Consider the following 26,409-nt stretch of genomic DNA (forward strand, 5'->3'; position numbering starts at 1 on the left):
ACCAGCACTGTGTTCAGTAGAGCCAGCCAGATCGATATATCGGTTTGCAGATATAGTGACCATTATTTAACTTGTTTCCGTCTCCGTGGAGTACGAGCAGGACATGACTGTGTGTGAGACTGGAGACAGAGACTTTCAGCATCAACAAAGTGTCCAGTAGAGTTTGGCCCAGCTCGTTTTCATTGGACAACACATACTTTGTTACCACTGGCAACATATATGTTAAGTTGTGCTCTCTGGACATCTCAAGCAAAGGCTGAACATGGATGGATGTCAATCAGCACACCAGAAGAGGAAGCCAACGTTCACCCTCACAGTCTGGAGGAAGACAGGTGAACATGATGAAGACACGGCCATAGACAGTGTCACACTGTGCAGTGGCCTTGCCAACCAATGCTGGCAACATCTCCCAAATCTCAAGAGTAGGGTCAGCATCAGCTTAGTGGGCCGCGTCCACATTACTTCTAGCCAGAGGTCGCGTTAGTCCGATAATTGCCGGTTTTGACCGTTTATTTATGACAAAGACCGGAAAAAATCTCTCCGGACATCCTGACATAATGACACCTCTCTCTCTCTCTCTCTCTCTCTCTCTCTCTCTCTCTCTCTCTCTCTCTCTCTCTCTCTCTCTCTCTCTCTCTCTCTCTCTCTCTCTCTCTCTCTCTCTCTCTCTCTCTCTCTCTCTCTCTCTCTCTCTCTCTCTCTCTCTCTCTCTCTCTCTCTCTCTCTCTCTCTCTCTCTCTCTCTCTCTCTCTCTCTCTCTCTCTCTCTCTCTCTCTCTCTCTCTCTCTCTCTCTCTCTCTCTCTCTCTCTCTCTCTCTCTCTCTCTCTCTCTCTCAAAAGAGTTTGTCACACGCTGCTAGGTTACACCTATTTCCTGTTAATAATAAGCAGTGTAAAATGTGCTGCATTGGGCGGTAAATAGGAGACACTTTATTGTGAAGGTACAACAGGAAAAAGAAGAGAGCTAGTTGTTGCTGCTGCTGCGTAGCCAGCGGTCTCGGCAGTCCGCGGTCCGGTTACAAGTTACAACAGCCAGTCACACACAAGTTGTATCATTACTAGTTACTAGTTAGAATATGTCACAAATACTAGGCTAATACAATGGCACTTGTGAGTAAAGTTGGCAAGTTGCCCTACAGTGCAGGTTGAAGATGAAATCTAACACAGATGCGTAAATACTCTTCACAACAGCTATATCAACTTTCCCACGACTGTCCCAACTAGACGCACGGACCGCATCCACTGTCTAATTATACAGTATAACCTCCTGTGAGTGAGTAGTCGTCTATAATGTATTGCCCTAACAGGTCAGCTGAGCCACGTTATGAAGGATTCATCTGAAATGCCCAATTTTGTGCAGTGCCCTTTGATTAGAAAATGCATACAAACGCAATTGATTATTGAGAAACCATTACGCACGCAGCATGCGCAAATGGTAATGTAGGTAATTAATGTATTTGTGTAAGATGACCCTGCTACATAAAATGTGTATATTATGATGGTTCATGTTCAAATAGCTCAATCCAAAATATAATGCTGTAGGCCTAATTGTTATGCTGTATTTACGCACCTGCTTGTCACTAATGCATACAAATAATTATGACCGTTATTTTTGTCAGATGTCCGATAAATTTGAATCCTTCCGGACATTGGGACCGGCAGATTAAAATCCTAGCGCGACCCCTGCTTCTAGCCCTTTCCACATCTCCGCTACCACCCACAGCTCCTTAAGCTCCTCCTCCACAATGCTAAAGGTAGAGCGAGCCGAGGGAGAACACCACAGGTCTTAAAATCCTTGACTGGGAGCTTCGTGCAAAGTTACAGTGTTGGTCCTGCACCTGCCATCCAGCGGATGTGCCAGTTTTATTTTTTCTATAGGAACAAGGATTTAGTGCCTTATTACAGACAGTGTTGGGCAAGTTATTTAAAAAAAAAGTTAATAGTTTTAGTTACTGCTCTCAAAAAGTAACTTAGTTACTTTACTAGTTACTGCATTATAAAAGTGACTAGTTAAAGGTTTCAGGACATTCAGTTTTACAACACATTAAAAGTCTTTGTCATGGTCCTTCAAACGTGTATAAAAAGAACATTCCACTCTAGTGAGCCATTGCAGGCGTTTTTCTCTCACATTTCTTAAGCCTTTTCAACTGCAATGAAAAAATTAATATTTGCCTGCAGGATTTTGCCTGTCAATAATCACCTCTGCTCACAGGGGGAAAAAGTACAAATTGATTGAGTCGACCGTCCCCTCTTAACTCTTTGACTGCCAATGACGAGATTTCGCGTCATAATTTGCAATGGCTCACACCGCACGAGAACGACGCTCTTCACAGCCTGTGAATGATCTCAGGATCACCCAAGAAGAGTACACCCAGAAATCACGTGATCACAACAAAATGAAGCTGGTTTCGTTCAGTGTTATATGATTTATAAGTAAAAATGTCTCTGCTTTGTTTTTGCCGAAAACAAGCCACATTCAACTGCCCATAATAACTATGGAATGGATTATCCCGACAGCACGCTTTTTTCCCCGATTCTCCAAGACCCCCGTACGTGTAATGAGGCGATCGCCGGGTGGATCGCTGTGAAAAATATTATATGATCTTTCAAAGGTTGAGCGGGTAAGCCTATACGTCGTTATACCTTTAAAACCAGGAAAGCATCAGTGTCATTTTAGATGTTGCTATGTATATAGCAAATTTGGATGACAGGTCCAGCACGCGCTTGCACTAAGCAGTTATTGATGCCCGCAACGTTTAAACCCATTAACCATTGTAGAGTCTACTTTTGGAAAAGAGAGTAGAGGTAGAGGGGTAAAAAAGTAGTGGGCCAAGTATAGACCCCAGGGGGTCAGTTCAAGTAGGGTTTAAGTGGTTAAAGTGATTTGAACCACATGAACCCTAGCATTCTTATTCTGGGGCAAACATTCTGCGAAAACAGCCGCATTGCAACACGTAACGCATTAATGGGTACAAAATTGGTTGATACCCGCCTTCCTGTGTTTCAACAAAAAGGTGTCAGCTTTGATAAGTACATATTGCACGACCTCTTGTGTACATTGTATAACCCTCCCTTCTGGGATAATCAAGTTGAGCCTTGAATGTTAACCTGAACAACTCACACACAACTTGTGTCTCCAAAAATATTTTTCTCTAAGACTAACATTAACTGGTGACAGTCAACATAGCAGCAGTGGAACTCCCTGAACATGTGGAACTCAAAAAGATATTAGCAAGCCATGCATCTCCTCTTTTCTATAGTGCATAGATGGCATCCATCATGGGTAAATTAATAAGCATTCAGCAGCCGGTCCTTTAAAAAGGTAGAGCAACAGATAAGTGACAGCTTCACATATTTACACACATGTCCACACAACAATATCAGTTGATTTTCATTTTCTATGTACCATTATACGTTTTGAAAAGGTGATTGTAAATGTAGACTACACAGCGATGACATCAGAGGTGAGTGAGTAGTTAGTTGCACACACTGTATTGACTGTACTTGGTAGAATATTGTGTGTCCATATATTTGCTGAAAGGAAGCTTGGGTGAGTTTTAGTATGGGATATGTGTGGGGGAGGGGCAGATTTAGCTGTTCACACGCTTATTTCCAACATATATACGTATAACAGAGCCCAACCAAAGCCAGATTTTTTTTATTTTTCATTAATTAATCAATACATAATAAAACATCCGTTTTGAAGACACTATTTCAGCTAATTCAAATCCACTATGTTGGAATTGTCAGTCCCGAAAGGCAACCGGAAACAAATGCTAATGGTTGGAAGGGCAGCGGGGGTGGGCCTTCCCATTACATTGGATATTTTCGCTGAGCTTAAGTTATTCATTCATAATGCATTTTTGTGGGTTACAACAAAATTATCTTTTGGGTCTCAGCTGAACAGGTTTGGGGACCACTGTCTGCAAATGTTTTGACCCATATTTTTTCCAATCATTTTGAAAAACGTTGATTTGATTAAAGTTTTTATTTGAGAACATTTAATATAAATACATTAAAAAAAACGGAACATTATCATTTTTTAAACCACTTCAGTTAAACAAGTGGTTGAATAAGCTAGTTTGGCTATTTTTGAGTATTGCCCATTTTACTAATGTCATAAAAAAAAAATCAAATGATAGCTTGGTTGGGCTCCATTATAAAACATGTATTTATAAGAAAGCCAAATTATAACAGATGTACTGGTTTTTCACATGATTTAAATGTCAAGCATTTGCAATTATTAATCTGATTATAATTTGGTATGATTTTTTATATTCTGTGTTGAGAACTCTTCTGTCTTTTCCTCCTGGATGGATGCCAGCGTCAAAGAGCTACAAAGCTCAAGCGGGGGAGGGGGCGGGGGTGTCATGTTTTTATCTGTCCAGGACGTGTCAGTGTTCACATAAGCCTTCCCCTGAGGTGGGACAGGGCCTTATGCAGCCCTGTTTTCCCTCATTCATCCCTAGTTGTATTGGAGTTGGGTGCAGGGTGGTTGTATTGGGGTTCATGGTGGTTGTATTGGGGTTCATGGTGTGCAGGGTGGTTGTATTTGGGTTCATGGTGTGCAGGGTGGTTGTATTGGGGTTCATGGGGTGCAGGGTGGTTGTATTGGGGTTCATGGTGGTTTTATTGGGGTTCATGGTGTGCAGGGTGGTTGTATTGGGGTTCATGGTGTGCAGGGTGGTTGTATTGGGGTTCATAGGGTGCAGGGTGGTTGTATTGGGGTTCATTGAGAGCAGGGGGTCATACCTAGGGGAATGAGGTTGTTGTGTGATACCGTCGTGCCGCTGCCGATAACCGTGCTGAGGTCATACGCTGCAGGCATTCCTACAGGAGAGAGGCACACAAAACACAAACTACATTAAAGCATATACAGATGAGAACTAGACAATTGCAATAATATAGTTTAAGTTGTAAAAACATCTAGAATAAAAGTATTGCTTTCCGACAAAAAAATACATTGTGATTGCCGATTCCAAATTTTCATAATTTTGTTAAGAGATCAAAACACCAGAATTAGTATTTTATTGTATTAATATGTTTTGCCTCTTCAATCATAAGCTGATGGCAGCCATTATCCATGTGTTTTCGTTACCCTAAACATATTCTGGTAAGGCAGCCATCATGTTACACTGTTGCAAACGACATGACTGCAGGTCTAAATGTCTTTTAGATGTGACTGAGAAATAAACCATCATGCATACATGTGTTCTAAAAGTGCGACATCTAAGGCTGAATGTTGTCTAGTGTCTCTTTAGGGGGATGCGACTCTAGGCTGCTTTTGTAGTTTCAAGTTTTGTAGTTTTCCAGTTCAAGTTAAAAACTGTTGCAGGGTTAACACGTCAGGCCGCATAAAGGCTGACCTTATAGAAGTACACAGTGATCAGAGTGGTGCGAGTGCCAACAACTTACCAAAAAAAAAAAAAAACGAAATAAAAACTAAGCCATGGTGACTAAAACTAAATATATTGACAATTTCGTTAGCAAATAAAAACTAGATCCGTTCCCGGATACGGTACGCGGTGTTCACAATAATATCTGGCAAGTGGACCCGGGACTGGATTCGCACACACACACACACACACACACACACACACACACAGAGTACCTGATCCAGAGTCATACTGTATCCTCTTGTATCATGATCATCATCATTATTATAGTAGTAGTTATTACCTGATACAGCCATCCCCTGGTTCATACTGTATGCTCCTCCTGTATTCCACATGGTTTCGGAGGGAGAGCTGTAGTGTGAACCGGGAGGAGGGGTGGGGTTAGTGCCCGTGTACCTGAAAGCACATACATATACAGTATATGTATACATATACACGCCACAAACTGTACCCGGAAATATAGCGTCGCAGTCGGGTAGAAACCTCTTATCGCCATATTTTAACTTTGTATGCTTTTTTTGTAAATTAATGCCCTACTTCGTCATACCAGGCTACGTTTCACTTAAATGTCATAGCTTAAATCGGCATGTAAATAAATGTATTAATGTGCAACTGAAGTCGCAACCTTCCGCCTGGTATGAGTCGAATGTGGCTAATACTAAGCTAATATTATTGCACCCTCCGTTTGCAGCGGATTGCGGTAATGTCAGTGTGCTCCATTACTTAGCGACGCGCATCACGTTAATATTCCCGTAATTTTTGTCCCAAAGAAACAATTATTAACCACGTTATTCATGTTAGAATTATTTACTTTTTTATAATAACATTACGACCTCTTTGTGGGTTTCGGTAAAAGATCAGTTCCGGTATTTCTTCTTCGCTTGTCTGAAATGTTGAGCTCCGATCTGTGATTGGCTAGGGCTGATGATGTAGCGTCTGTGATGCAAGCGTAAATATTGTACTTTTGACCCCACTACATTTCTAGGAAGGGAAAAGTTAAATATTACTTTTTTATTTCACTTTTATAAATCACTACAATAATTAAGGTTACTGTAGCAACATTTTTGTATATAATGTAAAGTATATGCCAATGGAAATAACATGTACTCAGTTAGACCCCATGAGTTCAAATGGAACCAAATGTTAGTAACAATTTTGAGGTACTATTACTTTACTTGAGTGTGTAAAGTTTTTCAGTAATTTATACTTTTACTCCAGTATATCTAGTAGGCAAATATTGTTCTTTTTCTCCAATACAAAATATTGTTATTTTTACTCCCAATACAATACTTCAGGTAAAAGTTATTTCCAGATTCTGATTATTATTACCAGGGGTGCACATAACTGGTGCGCAGGTGTGCATGCGCACCCAAAATAAATAATGCGCACCACATCAGACGACGCGAGGCGCTTTTGCGTACCAACAGCTGGGACAGGAATTTCCAAGCTTTTATTTTTTAGAAAAAATAACAAATAAAAGCCTAGAGATCGAGGCTAGGAATTTACTTCCTGAAGCCACACTCACACAATCACGCTAAAGCATGCGTCGGCTCCATGTACAGCCATAGGCGCAGGGGGACGCATTCAGTGATTGTGTGAGCCTCGCATCCTGACACGCAGCGCGCTGCACGCAGTGGCTGTTAGAGGCACTCGTCACCGATGATGAACGCACCGTAATGGTGCAAAATATGCCGTGAACGTCCCAATTTGGTGGATAAAAGCAGCGCAGCACAGGGCACCAACCTTGGGGGGTTCACCCAACGGCGTGAGTGGGGGAAAAATGGCGAAAATCGGCGGAATTTGGAAGCAGATCGTCCTTTTTTCTCGCGCCCCCCCGTTGACAAAACTGTCCCGGTGGGCACCGTGCTGGACCCCCCCCCCGTTGACAAAACGGGACGGGACCATTTATTTGGTGCGCACCAAGTCACATCTCCAGGTGCTCTTCTGAGTACTAGACCTAAAAAGTTATGTGCACCCCTGATTATTACAGAACATAAGGTACATTTACCACTTAAGCCCTATTTTATCATTTCGGTATTTGTAAATAGCCAAGCTTACATGTTGTTGTAAGTTTAACACATTCTTACACATTTTAGCATGTTGTACTTTGGTACAGTAAGTACAGTAGTTTTGATGCCAATACTTTTGTACTCTTACTCAAACGTAGAATGCGTACATAGGAGTTAACACTACAGGTTAGTTTGCATGAAGTTCCTAGAAACTTCATGTGAACAATGGCCATCCACCCACCTCTGAACCCCCCACCCCCATTTGCGAAGCAGTTCCGAGTGCGTCACAGAAGGGGGAGTTGCTAAGTTACAGCGATCCGGTAGGCCAATCAAGGGCGTGTCTTTTCGTAACGCTGTCGTAGAATGTATATACGCACCTCAGACCCCCACCTTTCAGCAAAGCATTCTGGGATAGGTGTTAAAATCTCACAGAACAAAGCAGTGAACCTTTGGAGGCGGTTTTCTCAAACACTACGTAAGCCATATCTCCAAAACCGGTGGGTCAAACTGCACAACATATATTTCAATTTGTAGCTATGATTCCCTGCTTTCATATGACAAAAAGGTAGTCCAACACAATTTAAAACATGATACACAAAAGCAAGAAGGAAAATAGCAGATCTACAAGCTCACAACGTGTTATATTGCAGCACGTGAGGACAGCAGGTTGGGAACCACTGTGCAACGTCATAGCATGGAAATGATGTCACTAACCTGAAGAAGGGGTTCTTTAAGTCTAGAAGGTTGCTAGACTTGGAGCCAGTCTGGTCCACTTGTGCAACAATACTGATGTCATAGCTTTGCCTGGAGTGACAATAGCACATGGTTAACAGTAGGAATACATGCAGCTGTATGTCCTCCACCCTCAACAACAGTAGGCATACATGCAGCTGTATATCCACCCTCAACAAACACACACACACACACACACACACACACACACACACACACACACACACATATATGTGTGTATATATATGTATCATATATATCTCACACACAGGTTTTGACCGAAATGTTATGACAAAGACCGGAAAATATAAATCTCTCCGGACATCACGACCGGTTGACAATGACACGGTAGTTCATCTCTGCCGGTTACCGTGTCCAGAATAATTACAATTAATCGGACATCGGATACAAATAATGGACATATTTTTTTATGAATGACAACAGGTGCTGCGCAAAAGAAGCCAATAATGACAGTTAACACATTGAGTGCCAGAGGTTTTTTAAAACAGTGTACAACCAGTGCCAGCGTTTTTAACAATTTTTATACCTTTTACAAAATATTTTCCGTGATCACCGTCCTCACGGTGATCCCCTCATTACACACAGGGGTCTCGTAGAATCGAGAGAAAAAAAGAAACATTCGGTAATCCGTTCCAAAGTTGCAGCCAGTTGAAAATAGTAAAAAATACATAGTAAAAAAAAAGTACACAGGATTCGAGATACAGGCTTTTAAAGTAATAAGTTAACCAGGAAGTGGATACGAGTCTAAATCTTTTTTTTTTTATATATATATTTTTTTTTCAAAAACAGCCATAGCCGTTTTTGGCATTATATTTGTGACTGAAAACTATTTGAATGTAAAGGAGTAGGATATAGAAAATAATTACAGCTTCATCTTGCATAATGGGATTAATTATCTAGGTTTGGGATGCCCTAGTGCCCTAGTGGACGCTGGGGTAACTGTACCTTTCTGAGAGACTCCATGCCATGCGGAGGCACAGATAATTTATCTGTGTCTGATTTGCAGACCAGATAGTGATAATAAATTACCATACGTTTTTTAATTGGTAAGGATGTCCGGAGGGAATTTGATTTTTCGGTCTTGGCCATAAAAAAACGATCAACACCGGCAATTACCGGACTAACGCGACCTCTGAATATATATATATATATATATATATATATATATATATATATATATATATATATATATATATATAAATATGATGATAATATGACAATGGGAGGTCCTTACCTCTTGTTGGCTATTAGAATAGCTGTACCAGACAATGTGTCTCCTGCCTTGGTGAAGAGAGGTGACTGAAGCAGACAGCGCACCTGGTACCAGTGGGTGAGTGGCTCTGTGGGTGCTGTTGACAGCCATACTGTCATCCTATCAGATAAGATAAAGATTAGATGTGGGCGCTGTGGACAGCCATAATGTCATCCTATCAGATAAAGATTAGATGTGGGCGCTGTGGACAGCCATACTGTCATCCTATCAGATAAGATAAAGATTAGATGTGGGCGCTGTGGACAGCCATAATGTCATCCTATCAGATAAGATAAAGATTAGATGTAGGCGCTGAGGACAGCTATAATGTCATCCTATAAGATAAGATAAAGATAAGATGTGGGCACTGTGGACAGCCATGTCATCCTATAAGATAAGATAACGATAAGATGTGGGCGCTGTGGACAGCCATACTGTCCTCCTATCAGATAAGATAAAGATAAGATGTGGGCGCTGTGGACAGCCATACTGTCATCCTATCAGATAAGATAAAGATAAGATGTGGGCGCTGTGGACAGCCATAATGTCATCCTATCAGATAAGATAAAGATAAGATGTGGGCGCTGTGGACAGCCATAATGTCATCCTATCAGATAAGATAAAGATAAGATGTGGGCGCTGTGGACAGCCATACTGTCATCTTGGATAAGAGAAGATGTGGGCGCTGTGGAGTTAAATGAACACTGCAGATTTTACAGTGTAGATCCCAGAGATAAAAATAAAATGAGTGACTTACGCTGACCCAATGAAGGCCACATCAAACCAGAAGGCCAGGCCATGGACCAGCCCTGAGTGCATCATGTGGAACTTGAAGGGAATCTCTATCCTGAAGAAAACGCACAACATAGAGACATTAATACCAAGAGCAACACACACGATTACGGTTTAATATACAACACGCACACACACACACAAACACACACACACACACACACACACACACACACACCTGTAAAGATCCTCTTCTTTGGCCTCCAAGAAGTTAACTGTGTATTTGACTGACTTGGCCATCAGAATACGGATATCAAATGTGTCCTGCATGCAGAGGAGAACAGCATGTTACTCATGTCACATAATACACATTACATCTCATCTGGTGTCTTTTGGAGACAAGACCCGACTAGTTATGACGACCACGCAGACTTATCCTGGTCATTTGTTCTCATGTTATTGTTACACGCTTTTTACAAGATTAAAATGTAATTTCGAAAGCATGTTATTTAGACAGCCATCATTGTTTACCTGGTATCCTATCGTTTCTAAGTACATATATTTGATAGTATTTTGTTTAGACTGGTGCTAGGTTCATTGATTACCTGATATCCTATAGTTTCAATGTACAGATTATTATTTTTGATAGTATTTTGTTTACCTGTGATCCTTGTTTACCGAGGCACAACACTTTATCCCTACATTTAAGTCGCTCTGGATAAGAGCGTCTGCTAAATGCCAAAATTGTATGTATATATGTATGGCATGTATGATGCCGGTCGGCGGTCACACTGGCTCACGGTAGCATAGGACAGTCAATGGCAAATAATGAACTTAGATCGGTGAGTCTGGTTGTTTTAACGCAGCAAACCTAAATTGGTGTACGATTGGCAGTTTGTATTAGAATTACGTGCGGCAGTACGGTAGATGTGGTAAATACGGACGCTCCACAGAGCCATGGACCACTATGTCGGCTAGACCCGGAGGCGCGCAAAGCAGCGGAATCTCCAACCAGCTCTGGCTGCCCCTGGAGGAGACGGAGACGGTGCGACAGACAGCAGAAGCACAGTAGTCAAGGCAAGCTAACAGTTCAAATGGGGTTGTATAGGAAGGGGGCGTGTCTGATAAAATGTATGTCAAATATCTAAATACTGAATCAAGCAACTTAAAAATTGACTGCCTGGGGTGCTCAAAAAGGCCAGAATAGATATTAAAATGACGCATGGCTCCTACTGTAAATAGTATACATTTGATAGGCACTAGCCTAATATATGAAGTGTCAGATGCCTGCCGTGTGTGTGTGTGTGTGTGTGTGTGTGTGTGTGTGTGTGTGTGTGTGTGTGTGTGTGTGTGTGTGTGTGTGTGTGTGTGTGTGTGTGTGTGTGTGTGTGTGTAAACATACCACAATTGGCTGACGGAAATACTCGTCCACTGCTGCCCCCCTCAGGGCAGAAAGGTCTACACCATGGAAAGAGGGCTGGTACCTTAAAGAGCAAGAGAGGAGTGGTTAAGACCAATTTATACCCAAGAAAAACAATAGGCTCTATGCAAACCCGCCACATTGGAAAGAAATTGGGCCTCTTCTTTACTTTCTTCACAGGTCGGTAAAACACAGTCGTATAGAGAAGTATTCTCTCTCTGTTACGCACACGCACAGCATCTCTCAGGCTGCAGCTCCTAGCCCTGGTCTCAAAAGTGAAGTTGTCAACGTTGTAAAACGTCTTGATAGACCACTGGAGTCATCATACATCTCAAATATAGGTCTAACCTTTGTTGCTGTTGTCATCTCATATTGACAAGACAAACTAAAATCCACGATTTTAGAGTGTTGCTTCAACCTCCTTGGATTAGACCAGAGTAGTATCTCGGTGGATGCGTTTTCAATAAAAATGTGCATATTATTGCCAGTCAGCTTTGTAACACTAGCAGGCTAACGATGGCTCGTTGAGCCTGTGCATTTGACCACATAGGCAATCAACAGCACTAATTAATGGCAGCTGTAAATTGTCTTGATAGTCTGTGTCTGTGTCTTGTGTGTATAACCAGGGGTGCACATACTGTAACTGGTGCGCAGGTGCGCATGCGCACCCAAAATAAAAAATGCGCACCACATCAGACGACGCGAGGCGCTCTTGCGTACCAACAGCTGGGACAGGAATTTCCAAGCTTTTATTTTTTAGCAAAACTAAAAAATAAAAGCCTGGAGATCGAGGCAAGGAATTTACTTCCTGAAGCCACACTCACACAATCACGCTAAAGCACGCGTCGGCCCCATGTACAGCCATTAGGCGCAGGGGGAGAGGACGCATGCTGCACGTGATTGTGTGAGTGTTGCCTCGCATCCAGACACAGGCACGCTGCACGCAGCCAGCAGCAGCTGTGTTACAGGCACTCGTCACTGATGATTAACGCACTGTGATGGTGCAAAATATGCTGTGAACGTCCAAATCTGGCGGATAAAAGCAGCGCAGTGCACCAACCTTGGTGGGGGCACCAAACGGCGTGAAGAAAAAAAAACTGAAATTTAGAAGCAGGGCGCTACGACATTGACATTTTTCCCCGAGCACCCCCCCCCCCCATTGACAAAACGGCGGCCGGGGGGCAACGGACCTTTTATTGGCCATTTATTTGGCGCGCACCAAGTAACAACTCCAGGTGCTCTTCTGAGTACTAGACCAAAAAAGTTGTGTGCACCCCTGTGAATAGCATCCAACTGAATGTTTTCTAGCCTAGATATAAAGTATTTCCCTGTAGAGCAGAGGTCTTCAACAGAGGGTCAGGGACCCCAAGGGGGTCCTCAGAGTTACTACAGGGGTAGCCTTGATCTCCAGGCTTTATTTTTTATTTTTGCTAAAAAATAAAAGCCTGGACCAAGTAGTTGATGTTCCGGGCATAGGAAGCGTTTCATTTCCCCAACCAACCAGAGTGCAGTGGGCGTCGCTCCACATGTTACATTACATTACATTACAGTCATTTAGCAGACGCTTTTATCCAAAGCGACATCAGGGCTCTCAATGCTACACATTGGGGAGGAGGAGGGGCGCGGGGCTGGGCGGGGGCTGACCGACCGATCGGTGAACCAATAGGAGCCGGCGGATTTTATGTACATTAACCACTTACCCTAATATCCCTATAGTCTGAGGGGAACTTTAGAAGAGGTAGAGTGTAGAGGGAAAAAGAGCAGACCAAGTACGGAGCCTAGGGTCAAGTTTACTAAGTGCTGAGAGTTTTAAATGTCTGATAAATACACTGACACACAGTGTTGTCAAGTGTCAAACCAGTCTATGTTACGTTAGTCTATGTGCCTAATAGTATTGTTGACTTTTGGCTATGTGAAATAACTGCAAGCCAATGTTCAGAGGCAGTCATTATTTGTCTTATCTTTTTTTAATTCATATTTCTTTAGTTGGACAAAATTCAACTGTAAGACAGTGTTTTGAGACATATTGTCTTTTATTGCTAAATAAATGATAATAAATTATACATGCACAAATAATAAAAAATAAAAACAAAGAAAATTCAAATTTCCAACATGATCGGATCGGTGATTGGTATCGGCTGATCAGACTGATCATAATCGGATCGGTGATCGGCCCCAAAAGAACCTGATCGGAGCATCTCTATTGTCACCTGTCCATTTGTTGCTGGCAGTGGTGGCATGCCTTGTTTGTAGCTTATGAGCGAGTCCTGCACGCCTGTGTGCATTTGTGGCGCCTGCGCAGAATGCTGTGGCTGTTAACACATACATTCAATGTGTCGTAGTACCATTTTCCTGTTAGACAGCCGGTGTTATTTTTTGCTGTTTTTTTAATTGATATTTGAACGGTGGTGCCACTATATATGTCTATGAAATGAATACCAAGGCCCTCATTGGAAACAAGTCCGCAATGACTTTCATGAACGGACCTGTTAGACAAAGTATTTTAAATGTAACTGTGCTGTTTTACATTTTTTGCCTAATAAAATATTCAATCAATCAATCAATCAATCAATCAATTAACTCGCCACTGCCAGCGGTTTTAGCTTATTTTGATTGTTTTTGACGATCCACAGAAAATAAAATTCAATGCGGATGTAGACAAATGATGTCTTGGTGGAAAGACGAGTCTCTTCTTTCCACCGGGAAAAAATACATTGTACCCACGATCGTCCGTTCTGTAGTTATCGGCAGTTGAATATAGCTCGTTTTCACCAAAGACGCAATCTGGGAAAAGAAATCCGAGATAAATGTATTTTTATAAATCTGATAACATTGTAGTGGATGGGGTGATTTTTTTTAGATGACGTCATTTTCCGGGTGTATCGTCCTCTGGAAGTCAAGGCATCATTCATAGGTTGGCGAAGAGCGCCCTCTAGTGTAATCACTAAAAAGAACCACCAGATTACTTAAGATAACACCATTGGCAGTCAAGCGTTGGAGTTGAGATGATGTAATAAGGACACACAAACACACTCACCAGAAGTTGGCCTTGGTGAACTGTTCCATGTAAAGCTGCTCGTCTGTAAATGGTGCCAGGTGGACATCACCGATGGTGGGGAACATTTTACCTGGTAAACAGATGCACACACACATCGTCACAACATGCTACAATTACTAATGCAGTTTACACTGGCCCTCAATCCCACTCTTCCAGCACTACGTCACATACAAAACAAAACAATACAAAGCAACAGCATAACACAGGAGACATGCACATACACGTTGGGGAAGTGCCTGTAAACTCCTCAACTTTCTTTCGTCGATGGTTTCTCCCCATTCAATAATACCAATAGGCTCTATGCACAGCAGCCATATTGGAAAGAAATTGGGCCTCTTCTTACTTCCTTCACAGGTGTTACCAATGATACTAATGAAGGCTCTGTTCCATTCTGGTCAGGGTGCTGATATTGTGCATGTTGGCTCACCAGAAACACTCAATTTTGGTTCCCAAATGGCCCCTTATGGTGGGTGTGTAACTCTGAGAGAGTTGTGGGGGTCCTTGAAAATAAGACAACCACTATGCCACACTAAATGGAACAGAGCCTTAATTAGTATTATTGGTAACACCTGTGAAGGAAGTAAGGAAGGGGCCCAATTTCTGTCCAATGTGGCTGCTGTGCATAGAGCCTATTGGTCAAACGAGAGTGAATACCAACAGAAGAATATTTCAGGGGATTTTTGCAACTTTTTGGAGGGCGCTACCCACACGGTTAGCCGTGTTGCTCATTCCACAAATGCACAATCCTTATTTTGTTGTACCTCGTTGTAAGGCGACTAATCAGGCTTTCCAACGATATGAAATACAATAGGTATATTGAAGGGGAGAAAAAACGGACCGAAATAAAGTTTCCGGATTTGTTTTGAAGCGTTTATATTCTAATTTCCAAATATTCGTGGCAGTCCAATGTTGAGAAAAACATTCGCCAGTGCAATAGAACAGTGGTTCTCAAAGTGAGGTGGGGGACCCACAGGTGTCCTTGAGGGGGTTCCAGGGGGTCCCCAGCTAAATTAGATAAAGCATCAACATCTGCTTAACCCTATTAATATAGCTTGTAGATCTGCCATTTTCAAATACAAAAATAAATAAATGTATGGAATATTTTTGAAACATGTTAACACAAATCTTATATGGGGGTCCCTGACACAGCATATTTTCAGATGGGGATCCGCGGCCCAAACACATTCATTCGGGGGTCCTTGACATGAAAAAGTTTGAGAACCACTGCAGTAATACAAGAACACACACACACACAGCTCAAACAGTGTGTGTTTTACCGTTGGGTTTGAGGAACTTCTTGGCGTGCAAATAGCTCTCCAGCATGCGTTCGTTGAAGAGCATGTAGCCCATGGGCTCAGAGATGATGATGTCCACCTGCTCCGGCAACGTCACCTCCTCCACCTTCCCAGGGATGACCACCACCCGATCCCCTAGACGGTTACTGTTCACCAGCACCTGCAGGGGGCAGCACACAGTAAAATGCTAAGAATTACGCCCTGTTCAGACATGCAGCGTCAAAGCTAAAGCATGAAGCTAAAAGCAACTAGAACGGTGCAATTTTGGGGAAATTGCAATAGGCTCTATTCACAGCAGCCATATTATGAAGACATTCACAGGTGTTACCAATGATACTAATGAAGGCTCTGTTCCATTCTGGTCAAACAGAGTCAGGGTGCTGATATTGTGCATGTTGGCTCACTGGAAACACTCTGTTACACCAGTGGGTCTACAGTTGGGGTCCAGGGACCCTCATGGGCTTCCAAATGGCCCCTTACAGGTGTGTAACTCTGAGAGTGTACAAATGGAACCAAATGGACCCGTAAGGGTCCATTTGGTTCCATTTGTACACTCTCAGAGTTATTTGGGTCGTGGAAACCACTGTGCTACACTAAATGGAACAGAGCCCTCATTAGTATCATTGGTAACACCTGTGAAGGAAGTGATGATGTGCATAGAGCCTATTGCGGTTGCCTTGATCACACCGATGTTGTCGGGACCCGACGACATGTATAACTAACGTGTAACTAATGTGTGATGTGTGACTAATCTGGAGGGGATTGGTCCCAAACAAAACATTACGTTTTTGCAACAAACGGTTACAGTTTCTGCATGCGTGGCTCCCCCTATGGGTCAAAGTAGAATTGGTGCTGCGTTGAGTACACAACCCTAGTCATGTGATTCAAATTTGGGCTTGATTGAACATTTCGTTCATGATTTGTGGCTTTTTTGTCAAATAGGCCACTCCCACTAGCTCGCTGTGCATTGTTAGCCGACCATGCAGGAACGCATGCCCCCTGGGGCTCATAAGATCCTGCACGTACTTCTTAACACTTCACCTGCCAGAGTTATTTCAGATTTTTTGCTGTTGTCTGCCAGAAATTTTTCATTTAAATTTAAAAAGTACTCAGGAGCCGAGATACATCATTTTTAAGTTTTAAGTTACCAAGGAAGTGGATGGGAGTCTTTTCCTTCGAAAAATCATATCTCCTTGGTCTTTGGGTCAAATTAAAAAAAAAAAAAAAAAAAAAAAAATATTCCAATATTTTTTAAATTTTTCAATAGAACGTGTTTATGCGTGATTGGCGGCCAAGTGCGCTAATTAATAGATCGCATTTATGCGTGATTGGCAGGAATTGAGTTAACGGCTTGCTGTCATTTAAATATCTCTGTAATCCGTAAAGTCTGGCTATTAAAACTTGTGTCAGTTATGTTTATATCGCCTGTTAACACTGGCATGACTGAGGTTACATTATCCAACACACAGCCTGCAAAACGGTCATTTTGAACAAGAAATCAAGCTCTCCTATTCGTTACTGTCTCACCTCTGTGCTCCAGACTAGCTGACACCTTCTCACCCACACAGTGGGGGGTTCCATTGTCTTCTAAATAGCCATTAACATCTCAATTGCACTCTGCGCAGTCAGTGAGCCCACATAATGTTGTTGTTGTAGGCAGACACAAACATTATAAAATTAGGCTAACTTGTAATGGTAACTGCAGATTCTGTATGTAAAATCTTTATTTAAAAAAAAGCGTATAAAACAGCGCGATCTGTAGCGTCACACATTAAACTCTTCAGTGAAACATGGAGCCTATATGAACCACTGAAGCCACTGTCTAATTACGTGACTCCAGGGTTAGGGTTAGGGTTAGATTACGTGATCTCCATTGTGCAAAACACATGGATATCTCTTGACAAACCAATATTATATTATATAATATTCACATTATTGTCTGAGCGTAAAGCTCTCATTCTATCAGCTGTTCACGCTGATGAGAAAGCGTCTCCTCTCCTGTCCCTCTCATCTCCTTGTCAGCGTAACAACTCTAAACAAGTATGAAAATATATTTATATCTGCAAAGTAACTAGTAGCCTAACTAAAGTTTTCAAATAATTGTAGTGGAGTAAAAGTGCAAGATTTGCCTCTGAGTTGTAGTGGAGTAGAAAAGTATTACCATTATAATGTAATTATATATATAATTATAATAATAATAATAATAGAAAGACGCCCAAAGTCGCTTATAATAAGCAGACATGGCAACATAGAATAGTTGCGCAGCAGCAAGTCTGCTGTCTACGGGCCGCTCTGTGGGGGGTCTCGAGGTGTAAAGTGCTCTAGGGAGGGGGAGAGAGGGGGAGAGAGGGGGAGAGCGATCAATTTAGCCGAAATAAAACGGCTGGGATGGGATACATGGTATGTATTTCATATTTATAATGAGTAAAAAAAAAAAAAAAAAAAAAACGGAGATGGTTTGAAACATATTTAGGAAAAGTCATGAAAGGGGAACTTTCTCAGAGCTTCCTGAGAGAAGTTAAGCCACTTTCAATTCTCAAAATCGGTCCCATTGATTGCTTAGTCACGGAAGTGTTAATCAATGAGTGGCAACCCATGTTGTAAAATACCCGCAGTTAAGTCGCATTTACTTTGAAAAAAAAGAAAAATAATCACTGGTAGCGACAGAGTAAAACAATGTTTCCTTACATAGATTAACTTTTCAAAGTTACATTTATGCCTGCTGTCTGCAGCCGTCTGCATAGATCCGATATATTATAAATCTATGGCATAGATATGACGAGAGAAAGTGTGCTCATTGGGAATGGTAACCAAGAGATCCTATGTGTAAAAACAATGAAATAAAAAATAGCACTTCCGTATAAGTCACAAACTATTACTTACTGAACACTGAGGATTTTACTGCATGCGGCGTGATGAGAGAAAGAGGTGCCTTTATAGGTGTCAGTTGAATAAATTGTGGTTGAAAGCGATTTGTTGCCCGCACAAAGTTCACAATGGACAGCAATGTTTGTTCTTTGACTGACACAAAACTCAAAATAATGACCATACCTAAAAGTGTTGAAAGTCTGCCTTTACGCGCATACTAAATGATATGCTTTGTTTTGAGCCACGCACTCATACTGGGCTGTTTGCAGCAGCACACAGACATTGCTCAGACGAAATACAACCGATACAAGCGAGGTGATTTGACATTTCGAGGTTAGGTTTATGGGTTCGGGTTGGAGTCATTTTAAACAGTTTTCATTTTTATTAAGAGGGAGCTGACAGTGACATGCAAATCCCATTAACTATAACAATCACGCATCTCTACGTTGTCTAAGGTGTAAATACCTGCCCTGCTTGGGGGAGGGTGGGTGAGAGCAGTCAAACAAAACGAAAATTAGCGTCCGAGATGGTACCAAGGTGCCATATTTAATTTTTAGAAAACTTTCAGATAAATGAATAAAACACTAGATCATTTGGATTGAATATTTAGGTGAAGTCATGGAAGGGGAACCTTCTGAGAGCTTCCTGAGCAAATATAATTGATCTAACAAATTGTCCAGGCTGACCACTCCGACACGTGTGTGTTAAAAAGTACTGTACCTCAGCGTGTTGCGCCATGGTGCTGGCTTCTACTGCGTAAACCTTCCTGGCACCAGCCTGGGCAGCAAAGAACGACAGGATACCAGAACCACAGCCCACATCCAATATGACCTGCACACACAGTGCAAAGATACGTTGAAAATGGGTGAAGTGCTCCTTTAATAATGGAGAGGCATACTGCTTCAATAGACATCCATGCATTATGAGTTAAGACGATGTTAATAGTGGAGAGACCTCCTGCTTCAACAGACATGCATGCATTTTGAGTTATGACTGTTTAAACCCGTTAAGACTGGGGAAGCATCAGTGTCATTTTTAAGATTTCTTTGGCTATTTTTGAAAAACCTTGACATTTTTTGCAAATCTTTGAATATATATTTTTCAAAGCGAACATTTGAAACTCAAATCTTTGCTCCTGGGGGTCCCTGGAACAAAACATTTTGAGAAGGGGGTCCGCAGCCAAATACATATCATTTTGGGGGTCCTTGACAAAGTTTGAGAACCACTGATATTCTAGCAACATAAGTCTTTTCAGAAAACTGTTAGGATTTAGAAGACATTTGTAGAATCCCCCAGAAGCAAACATTTGAGTTACAAATGTTCGCTTTGAAAAATATATATTCAAAAGATTTGCACAAATTTTCATGATTTAAAAAAAAAAGCAGATCTACAAGCTCATAGCGCGGCACTCGGTGCCGCTCTATGAGCTTGTATATCATTTGAAGGATAGTGCTAGTAGGTTCAAACATGACCTCGTCTTTAAAGTCAGTGTGCTTTTGGAGGTTTTAAAGCATTACCTTGTCTTTGAAGTCGTTGTGGTTTTGGAGGATAGCTCGCTGGTAGGTTCCAGTCCTAACGTAATCCTGCATCATATTTTGCTGCTGGGAGAGGTAGCCATAAAACTGCAGGAGACAGAGACAAGTAGGCACGGTCAGATACAAACGCATCAAAGACGTGGTGAAATGAACAAGTGAGGTTTTCACACTTTCAAAGCCATTTCCGAACTTTTTAAAGGTATAAAATTATTAAATGCATGGCCTGGTACCCATTTTGATTATGGGTACCAGGCATTGTCATATATATATTTGTCATATCTGCTCTGTGCATTTTTTATTTATAAAGTCAAAGGGCAAATGGAAATAAGTAATTTGAAGTAAACAGTAAAGTAAACAAAATAAAGGCCCAAGCCCGACAGAATTCTGTCCAAGACTGCACCTCCACACAATGTTGTACGCTAGAACCTGATGACAGCTGGACATTTTTATAAATAAAAGTTTCCCTCATACACCTACATATATTGTTATGTAGGAATGGTCATTCTACCTTTTTTCAAACTGTCTATTCATGAAAACAGCTTGGACAAATATATGTCCAAAGTTACTTTTCAGGAAATGGAAAAAAATGTGTTCCATTATTATTTAGTCACAAGGTCTTGTTAATCCTTTTTTGGTTAAATATTTATAAAACCCCACAGACTTGACCACTTATAAGCTCACAATGCATTGTGGCGTAGTGAGCTTAGTCTAGAAGTAGGGCATTAATATGCAGGAAAACAAACAAACAAAAAGGTTGAATAATGGAGATACAAGGTTTCTGGCCAACGGCAATGATATGAATGAATTAATGAAAGGCTGAACTCGACCGAACCCGTGGAATATGTGAGAAATAAAGAGTGACCACAGAGACCTTAACTACTTGAGCCCCAACGTCCCCATTCTGGGGCGAATGTTAGCCCAAAATAGCCAAACTACAAGCTCACAGCGTTTTTCGGCAAGGAGATTTGTTGTAGAGTGAAAAAAGCGTACAACGTAAATTCCATTTGCAACTCGGGTCCGTTTTACGAAGAACAGAGGGTTGATTAGGAGAGCAGCGTGCATCATGGCCTCTCACCTGAAAGTACTGCACAGCTGACGACTCCTCTGTCCTCTCACTGAAGACGGACTGTTCACTGCTGTGACCGCGACAGTTCTTCAACAGGTTATAGAACGAAGAGAAGTCTGCAACACACACACACACACAGTTATATGCCACAGTGTCAAGAACTCCCAACAGCACAATTTAGGACAGAAAGAAGAGACACTGGCTCGGCATTTATCAATCTATCGTGACTTTGACTTTAGCATACGGGTGTAGACTTTGGCTACACCCGTTTGTTCCATCTAAGACCTGCGGAGCAGCATTGTCTGACAGGCATCTGGACACATGTATCCACTCCGAAATATGTATGTATATCTAACACACCAATAAATAATCCCTGTGAAAATTTTACATTTTATAAATTAATTTAAACAAACTGCTTTAACAGTCATTCAGATGAGATTGCAGATATGGCTGCATTGGCTATATGAAACTAGCAGATCTACAAGCTCACAACGCGTCGCATCGCCACACGTTGTGAGCTTGTAGATCTGCTATTTTCAAAATGGTGATTCTTCATCTCTCATTAACGTGGCGACACGGGACTCACTGCAGCCAGCCCGAGTCTCACGGGGAATGCGTGACTGCTTAATTTTAGTGTAACTCGAACGTGCACTGCTCGGTATGGGTTAAATAAATTATTATACAAACGTATTCCATTCATTGCTATGTGATTGGTGTCATAATCTGTCATTCATATAGGCTACTAGCCTACTTGACAAAGATTGTACCGTTATGGAATACATGAAAGACACAGTTGGCCTTGCAAGTAGGTTAGGTGCGCGAGTGTGTGTGTGTCTTGACAGGCAGAGTGGCGGGCGGGGGAAACATGCTTTGTTTGGTCGTATTCTGATTCGTTATGTCGTAAAATCGGGGCTTTTCAATAATATTTAAAGGCTGTGTTATTTAAATTACGTTTGGTTTCAGCTGTCAGATTTATCAAAGCTCCGACCAAATGTACGCTAGGATTGGCTGTATAGGATCCTTTGATAGATCTCACTTGGACGTTGGCGTATGGGAAAATATAGGGTAAAAAATAAGCTGGTTTGTGTGGGCCAATGGATTGAAACAATTACCTCTACCACCATTTTTTTTTTTTTTCAAAATATAGCCGACATTAAAGGACAACTTTGTTTTTTCACAACCATGGTTTATATTTTAGCTTGTAATTAAAGTAAATAAAAGATGAGTGTATTTTTTTTTTCATTTACTGCTTTCTATAGTTTTTGCAATTTTCGCGATCTTTTTTTACAGTGGGCGGGGGCATTCTGTCCGTTGGCTAAATATGTATTTTACACAATAACTCTGCGTTTTCTTTATTATTAATTACAGTAGCTCTTCTAGCCCCCAATAACTCACATCTGGCTATCAAAGACCATGGGACACATGGGATTGTGTAAAAGGCATATTTAGCCACCGGACAGAATGCCCCCGCCCACTGTAAAAAATATCGCTAAAATTGCTAAAATTATAGAAAGCAGTAAATAAATAAAAAACAACACTCATCTTTTATTTACTTTAATTACAAGCTAAAATATAAACCTTGGTTGTGAAAAAAACAAAGTTGTCCTTTAAACCACTTTCTTTTCAAATAGAAGAATAGAGGCGACACACTCGATTAAGCTACCAAAATGTCTTTTAAATGTTTTCCCACCACAGTGGTAACTCATAAATTCCGTGCAGGTGATTATTTTTCAAAGCGTTGGAGCTAGGAAAGTGATTTCCAAAGAGCACTTCCAAACTCCAACACTCTATGCAGCTCAATGTTTTGCCACTCAGTCTAGCTGAGGGGGGCGTGTCCAGGTGGAGAAGTGACGCATGTGCATACTCTCTATACAATACAATTCTGTGTGTGCGTGTAATGTGATCAAACCAGATCAACCACCCTTCAGTGCTCAGCACCATGTGCAAAATGAGACATTGTTTATATGCTGGTCTCAACCTGTGGGCAGGGGGTATTGATAATATAACAAAGCAAAAAGAAAAATGTCACTATGTCTTAGTTTTGAAAAATGTTACCCCCTTTTCTCCCCAATTTAGCCACCCATCTGACCACTTAACATGTTAAGAAAGTGATCGATTATGGCACGTCACTGCCATCAATGCAGACTGAAACTGAGAATTCAGTTTAGCGACGCATCTTAAAATATAATGTCCCACACATCTACTCAGAGCTGGCTCTGTGATGGGCTGTGGTTGATACTTATTCACGGGTGCTTTTGGTTCCATTTGTACACTCAGAGTTATGGAGATACTTGGAATTAGGTGCGTGCGTGCAGAATTGTAGAATTTGAGAAATTGGCTTTTCTTGGTCCTCACAAGAGTGAAGAGAATGGTCGTTTTATGGTTTAATAGGATTTGTAGGCTTACAGTTAGGAAAAGATTCAGGTTGAGATTAGGGTTAACATTAGACATTTAAAGGTCAGGTTTAGGGGGTTGGGGGGGGTTAAAGGTTTTCACTACTTTATACATAGTTGTGCAGCTTGTAGATCGGCTATTTTCAATGCCGTGGTAAAATGTTGAGGTCCTCATAAGAATGTCAAGTAGAACTGTGTGCGTGTGTGTGTGTGTGTGTGTGTGCGTGCGTGTGCGTGTGCGTACCTGCGGGGGAGGAGAACTGGAGCAGGACACTGTTGCATCCCAGTGTGATGATGAAGGACTGCTTCCCCACGCGGCTGCACTCCGTGTCCCGCGACACCGAACACTTAAACACGCAGGTCTCCTCTCCTGGAAACGCACACAAAAACAAAAGCACATAAACACGCATGTCTCCTCTCCTGAAAATATACACAACACTTAACCCTTTAGGACCGGGAACGCATCCGTGATTTTTTTTCCAGATTTTTTTAGGCTATTCAAAAATAACAGATATACAAGCTTACTGCTATTTTTAGAGAAGAGAAAAATGTGTGCAAATCTTTGAAAAATTTAAAATAATTATATATATATAGATAGATATATATGGTATATATATATGTATGTGTGTGTATGTATGTGTATATATATATATATATATATATATATATATATATATATATATATATATATATATATATATATATTCTTGAAAAAAATAGCAGATCTACTGCTATTTTTTAATAGCCAAAGAGATCTTAAAATGACACACAGATGCGTTCCCTACTCCTTTACTGTAACACACAGTAAAGGAGTAGGAGGGAGGACACCAATAAAGGCGGCTAGTATATCGGTTTTGACAATATGTTGGTCATATTTTTTCTTGAAGATTAATTGTCACACAAATGGTTGTGATTAACAATTTAATTGTGTGGCTTTTTAGGCCTTGTATACAAAGGTTGAACGGGGCAGATGTGACAAAAACTTTAATACACAAAAGAAATGACTGACAAAGAAAGACCAATAATCAAAATGAATTATGGCCAAAATATGCCATATTTAATATTCTATACTCAAAATTGGTTACAAAATAGTGGGTATAGTGTGTGATATAACACGTGTTGTGAGCTTGTAGATCTGCCATTTCCAATGTTGTTAAATGTTTCAAAATGTATATGAACCCTTCTAAACATGGAAATATGACTCAAAATAATTGCTATAAGGTGATTATGCGCGATACGCACACGATCATGTTTACTCGAAGACATGTTCTCGTTATCCTTTTCATTCATCTTCTAAATGTTTTTGAAACCACCGGCCAAAAAAATTATAAAAACAAGACAAAGTCGGCAGAAGATTTGAGGGAAAATTAAAGTTAGTATGAGACAAATAAGAGGGAGAGAAAGTTTCAACCACAATGGCAAGACCACTGGAATTGGCTTGTTGCATATGACAAGGCTACAAATGAGGTATTTTGTGAAATCTGTGTGCGTCACAAATGTCACAAATCAGTACAAATTGTAGATCAGCGTTTGAGCGTCACCGTTTTACCACAGCAATTCATCATCATACACTTCAGTCTCTAAATCAGCCTATGGAATCGAAAGAGTTTATATGGTGCAACATATTTATGCCAGCATAAACCCCAATGCAGATCTAACAGTATAGTAGCCAATAGTGATGTGCGGGTCAGGTTTTTTCATGACCCGCCCCGCCACGGAACCCAACCCGCCCCACAAATTCATATATAAATCTATGGCTCAACCCGCCCCGCGCGGCGAGTTGAGCCCCGCGGGTCGTACCTATAATTCTGTAAAATCATGAAGGTTAGAAAATAATCAAGTATACACCCCAAGTGTATTCAAACTGTGTTATTAATCTTATTCTTATTAGTAATAAAGACAAAACAAGAGCATGTGATTTTTTCTTTTCTTTTTGCGAGTGAGAGCGGCTGACCCGCTCACCCGCAGCCCGCATAATTGCCTCTGAAATCCTGACTCGACCACCCACGCCACGGGTTGACCCGCGGGTTACGGCTCGGCCCGCTCGTCACTAGTAGCAAATGCCTAACATTATATTTCTACCTCATAACAATGACAGGCAAGCAAACAATTATAGATATTTCAACCTTACTTTTAGAATTATTATGATAGTTATTCTAATAATCTAATTATACAGTTTATAGCAATGTATAGCAACTAGTTGTAGGTTAACCATGCAGGGGTCGCTCGGTACGGTAGAAAGGCAGAGCTGTACTGAATGTACACATTTAAAATCACAACGTCACTTTATTTGATTCAAAATTATAACATAGGCCAAGCTGAAACCTCCGTTTGGAAAGTGTAAAACCAGACTCAACCAAAAAAGCTACGTAGAAAGAAACTCTCCTTGCCAAAATTCCCATGTACCTTAATTTTATTTAAACAAAAAAGGTGCAGACTTAACACTGAATAGATTATTTCAATTATGATTTCCCGTTTCATGTCAAGGACAAATACGATTGTTCCAAGCCTTCATCACAGGCTCAGCACGATGCTGTCTCCTCCGGGAAGGTCTGGGCTTGTATCTAAACCATTACAGTACATACATAAGCTTCTTAAAATGACTCTATAGAATAAATAATATATTTAAGTA

General features: G+C 41.1%; 1 protein-coding gene across 3 annotated transcripts in view; it reads right to left on the reverse strand.

Moving 5' to 3' along the window:
• The window catches only part of carm1 (coactivator-associated arginine methyltransferase 1), a 49,043-nt gene that overhangs the window by 13,992 nt on the left and 8,642 nt on the right, over positions 1-26,409 (reverse strand). For 2 of the 3 annotated variants that reach the window (XM_084072517.1, XM_084072515.1), the window contains exons 2-14: positions 24,022-24,147; positions 21,394-21,500; positions 20,301-20,405; positions 19,504-19,614; positions 15,898-16,075; positions 14,600-14,690; positions 11,545-11,626; positions 10,381-10,466; positions 10,168-10,257; positions 9,393-9,530; positions 8,120-8,209; positions 5,680-5,792; positions 4,753-4,830 (exon numbers count right to left, since the gene is read on the reverse strand). In XM_084072517.1, coding sequence (XP_083928643.1) covers positions 4,753-4,830; positions 5,680-5,792; positions 8,120-8,209; positions 9,393-9,530; positions 10,168-10,257; positions 10,381-10,466; positions 11,545-11,626; positions 14,600-14,690; positions 15,898-16,075; positions 19,504-19,614; positions 20,301-20,405; positions 21,394-21,500; positions 24,022-24,147 — 1,395 coding nt within the window. The remainder of the gene's footprint in view (positions 1-4,752; positions 4,831-5,679; positions 5,793-8,119; positions 8,210-9,392; positions 9,531-10,167; positions 10,258-10,380; positions 10,467-11,544; positions 11,627-14,599; positions 14,691-15,897; positions 16,076-19,503; positions 19,615-20,300; positions 20,406-21,393; positions 21,501-24,021; positions 24,148-26,409) is intronic. The other variant, XM_084072516.1, reaches the window with a different exon arrangement.

Source organism: Gymnoscopelus microlampas (genome assembly GCF_963454915.1).
Source record: "Gymnoscopelus microlampas genome assembly, chromosome: 11".
Classification (NCBI taxonomy): Eukaryota; Metazoa; Chordata; class Actinopteri; order Myctophiformes; family Myctophidae; genus Gymnoscopelus; species Gymnoscopelus microlampas.